Here is a 4478-nt window from a genome sequence, read left to right as displayed (position 1 = left end):
CTCTCTCTCTCTCTCTCTCTCTCTCTCTCTCTCTCTCTCTCTCTCTCTCTCTCTCTCTCTCTCTCTCTCTCTCTCTCTCTCTCTCTCTCTCTCTCTCTCTCTCTCTCTCTCTCTCTCTGGCTGCCTCCCCCTCTCTCTCGTTCTTTGTCTATCTTACGGGTGACTTCATAACATACTCCAGGTATTGCAGAAGCAATGTTGTATAGGCAGTATAATATTTCACAGAGTAGACATGCCGATATTAGGCCAAGCTTACATGATCTCGTTAGCAAAATGTATATCAGTAACCTATACATAAAAATAGGCGAGTAAATATCCCATCTACTGCACACCTAATATAGTCATGTACACGTAATTAACCGGTTATTTTTGTTGAATTACACAACTTATTGGGCATCATCAAATCAAACAAATGCTTGATTGATACTTAGAGTATTTGAACATAGTGATATTGCAAACAATACGACGTTGCAAACAATATCCCTTCCTATTCATTTGATGGCTTCAATACGTCACCTCGAATTACTTCTGCATCAATTATCATTAATTATCTTGGTTTTTATTTACCTGGTCCATTGTGCAGTGGTAATTAATTACTAATGACGCTGTATGTGTAACACATTTTCTGCAATTACGCCTAACGAACCTCTCCAGCTGTTGACATTGCTGTCGGCTTACTTTTCAATCATTGCCTTGCTGAACTGAATGATGGTCGGCCAACAATGGTCTAATTAATTAGAAATTGTTTCTTTCTGCAATTAAGCTACCAACGATCGTCACGTTTTTATGGGGCGGAAGTAAAGCGATTTTGAGTATTTTATTAGGGACCATCTGTCATATGTGACCCGCTCCAGCATAATACGGACTAAGTCGCAATTACTCATTGTTTTGAGTAATGAGCACGCACACATGATGGCCTACCTGGACAAAAATGAGATTTTTACAAAAATAAGTTCCTAAGTGCATATTTTTTCCGGATATATAGGTTCAGATGTCTCTAGATTATTATGGTCATTTTTAATTTAAAAAAATGGGAAAATTTTTTTTAGGGGGTCGCTCATCCCCGACTGGGCTCCTTAACCGGAACGCTTTATCTCAAAAGCTGCATATTCCGGAATAAGTCGGTTTCCGATCTTCAAATTGCTGTAGATTGGTCAATTCGTTAGATATACAACCAAATATTATATATCATTTTAAAGGTAATTAAATGATCTATGATCTATTCAGATATGCACATAACTCAATTTGTAGAATTTCTTACTCAATCCTGGTTTTGCTGGAGCGGGTCACATATTTTCAACAATGCGGACGAATCTGTGCAGTACTCTGACTTTATTTCCATGCCCCGAATCTACTGCAGTGATATAGCCAATGTCATTTGCTAGAGATTTGAGACTGGAGTTATGCTAATAGGATCACCTTGCAAATACAATTAGCATATGTCCAGCATCGTTTGGCACAGTGCATGTACATGTAAATTTGTTATGAACCTGCACGCGTACCGTTAGAACTTAGAGACGGGTGTATGTGTCACACACATCTGTGTGTGGTGTACACATCAGGTGTATGTGTCATACAGTCGGACAGATATAGGTAGGTATACATCACGTTGACACTAACATCGGCACACACACACATACGGTCTCTATTTCAAATTGTCAAAACGCAACGAAAGTGTCTGCTAACGATAGTTTAATGGCACGAAAATCTCCTCTAATATAAAATCGTTTAGCATGCAGCGCGTGTAATACTTCCTTGTCGAAAACTCGTTTGCCATCCAGTGTCTACGACTAAGATAAAGTGTCTCCCACCTGAATTTGTACTGACCATGAAGGACGAAGGTTGTATTTACTTTCAGAAAAAATGGGGAACACTGAACTCTTGAAGCACGTAACACCCCATTACGGTATCATTCTTCAGTGTGAAATATACTTCACCACCTATTGTCCTCAGAGAGGATGAGATTATTGGATATATAAAGAGTATATAACAGAGTATCGGAGGTAATCAGGAGTAAATAAATGTATATTATTATTTCATCCTGAATATAGTATAGGTACACGCTCTAGTGATGTGTAATTTTATATATTTGACCACGGATGACAATACTCCTGAACGGTGAAGATATGTATTATAACTGCGTAGATGTGTCTACAGACACACGTACACAGACACACATCAGTCGTCATATATTAGACCACATCGATCACAGTCGTCATATGTCAGACCACGGATGACCATACTCCCAAACGTCGGTGAGGATATCATATGTATTATAACTGCGTACGTGTGTCTACAGATACACGCACACCGACACACACAAATACAGACATAGCAAACGGAGACAATACAAAATACGTACCTTATCATCTCTTGATGGGTCAAACAGATCAATGATGTCTTCATTATAAAGCTGAATGGAAAAAAGAGAAAACATGGCTGTAAAGAACTGTACTGAGCAGAATGTGCATGATGGAAAAGGACTCATCATTATAAAACTGAATGGAAAAATAAGAAAAACATGGCTGTAAGAAACTGTATCGAGCAGAATGTGCACAAAGCAGAAAACGTCTCCTGCCTGCAAAACGCCTCTGCGAATCCTCGGCTAATCTGACAATCTGCGAAACCTCAAAAATACGAACCTCCAGAAACTCTGCGTGAACTTTGAACTCGGGCGGAGCCTCGCCGTGCTTGATAGCCTGTAGACGTCGTTGCTCGATGCCGTCGAAGAGGTGGTGGACGGCGCGCGGAACGATGCCAAGCTCCTCCTGTTCGGCGATGCTCACATCGAATCCAGTGCCCATCGTGTAAGTCTTCCCTGACCCCGTCTGAAAGTAGGTGATTCCGACCAATCATTTATTTATTTTTAATTTTCTTTTATTTAATTAATTCATTCACGGCGAATCCAGTGCCCATCGTGTAAGTCTTCCCTGACCCCGTCTGAAAGTAGGTGATTCCGACCAATCGTATATTTATTTTTTTAATTTTTACCCATTTTTTTAATTTAATTCATTCATTTACAGCGAATCCAGTGCCCATCGTGTAAGTCTTCCCCGACCCCGTCTGAAAGTAAGTGATTCCGACCAATCGTTTATTAATTTTTTACATTTTTACATTTTTTAAATTTAATTAATTCATTCACGGCGAATCCAGTGCCCATCGTGTAAGTCTTCCTCGACCCCGTCTGAAAGTAGGTGAAGGAAGTTAAGGTGGAAGGTGGACGTTGAAAGTGAAGTTGGGTGAAAGAAGGTTATAAAGGTGAAGGTAGAATGAAGATGCATGTAGGTGATTCCGCGAACGCGGTCAATAAATGAATGTGGTTTTTAGTAATAACGAGTTAAACAACGATAATGTGATTTCCTTTGGGAAAAAAACGGCTCCTAAATTGGGGAACATGCTCATTACATTAAAGTGGTGACGGGTTTTAAAAAGTGTTTTCCACTGCAGCATTGCCTAGATGCATTTTACTCCTGTTTGTTATGAGAAAGGGATCGAGGTGGAGAGAGCGAGAAAGAGAGAGGGAGAGGGAGATGGAAGAAGAGGGATAAAGAGGGGCAATATATACCAGTTCAAAATCGACCCTTTCCTTCCATGCATTCACTGGCATTTTTTTGTAATCAGTAATTATTTATATAAATTGTTATGGTTGAGCAAGAGTATATATGAACTAGCGTAGATTGCCTGTCAGTTTCAGTGTGATCAATATATTAAGGCAGTTTAGGTAGGATATTGAAAAGGGGAGAATGTGTTTGGGCGCAGTCGTGTGTGAACAGGAGGAGTGTGTGTACACAACGCACATGCGCACAAATGCACACACAAATCGTCTGCTACACGCCTTACACGTGCAAAGCACAGGCTTAGAAACTACACAGACGACAAGCTTAACTGAGTTCGTGACGAAAAGAAAAGTCGAAAAACACTCTCGCAAGCAAAACATATGAGCATGAGGATTTTCGAATCCCGTGACCTGGTACTCTGAGGATCGAGTTAAACCACGTTATACGTTGAAACAGAATTTAAATTGGATCAGATCAGATGCTCATCCATGTGCACACGCATACAAGTATGATCAAACGGAAGAATATGTTATGTGAATGTTATCTCGTTCCTCCGGATGAACACAAAATACAGGTTTTCCTAACGACTTTTGACATTTTTACTATATAGCACAAACACCGAGCACATTCAAGGATTGTTTGATTCTCCCAGCAGATGAGAAGCTGCATGATACGAATGTTAATATGCCTTCGCGTGACTATACCTTGTTTAGATGCCGGAGGTATCTGCAATTCATCTGCAACATATTTCCTTGTTTGCAACAACCTAGGCTGTTGTATGTAGTATTATGTATATATTTTGTATGTGTTCGAGTTTATTATATAATAAAGCCAGAGTTACACAACGAATCTGCGACTACGTCATATCTACTGGTTGTTACAAGTCTACGCTGCTATACTCTACGTTGCTACAATCTGCTA

General features: G+C 39.9%; 1 protein-coding gene across 3 annotated transcripts in view; it reads right to left on the bottom strand.

Moving 5' to 3' along the window:
- The window catches only part of LOC106807667 (kinesin-like protein KIF21A), a 63013-nt gene that overhangs the window by 24877 nt on the left and 33658 nt on the right, over positions 1-4478 (bottom strand). For all 3 annotated transcript variants that reach the window (XM_014810081.1, XM_014810080.1, XM_014810082.1), the window contains exons 4-5: positions 2643-2828; positions 2363-2413 (exon numbers count right to left, since the gene is read on the bottom strand). In XM_014810081.1, coding sequence (XP_014665567.1) covers positions 2363-2413; positions 2643-2828 — 237 coding nt within the window. The remainder of the gene's footprint in view (positions 1-2362; positions 2414-2642; positions 2829-4478) is intronic.

The sequence above is a fragment of the Priapulus caudatus genome, unplaced genomic scaffold (genome assembly GCF_000485595.1).
Source record: "Priapulus caudatus unplaced genomic scaffold, Priapulus_caudatus-5.0.1 Scaffold228, whole genome shotgun sequence".
Taxonomy (NCBI): domain Eukaryota; kingdom Metazoa; phylum Priapulida; class Priapulimorpha; order Priapulimorphida; family Priapulidae; genus Priapulus; species Priapulus caudatus.
The sequence above is the reverse complement of the archived record's forward strand: the minus strand, read 5'-3'. Positions and strand labels throughout refer to the sequence as shown.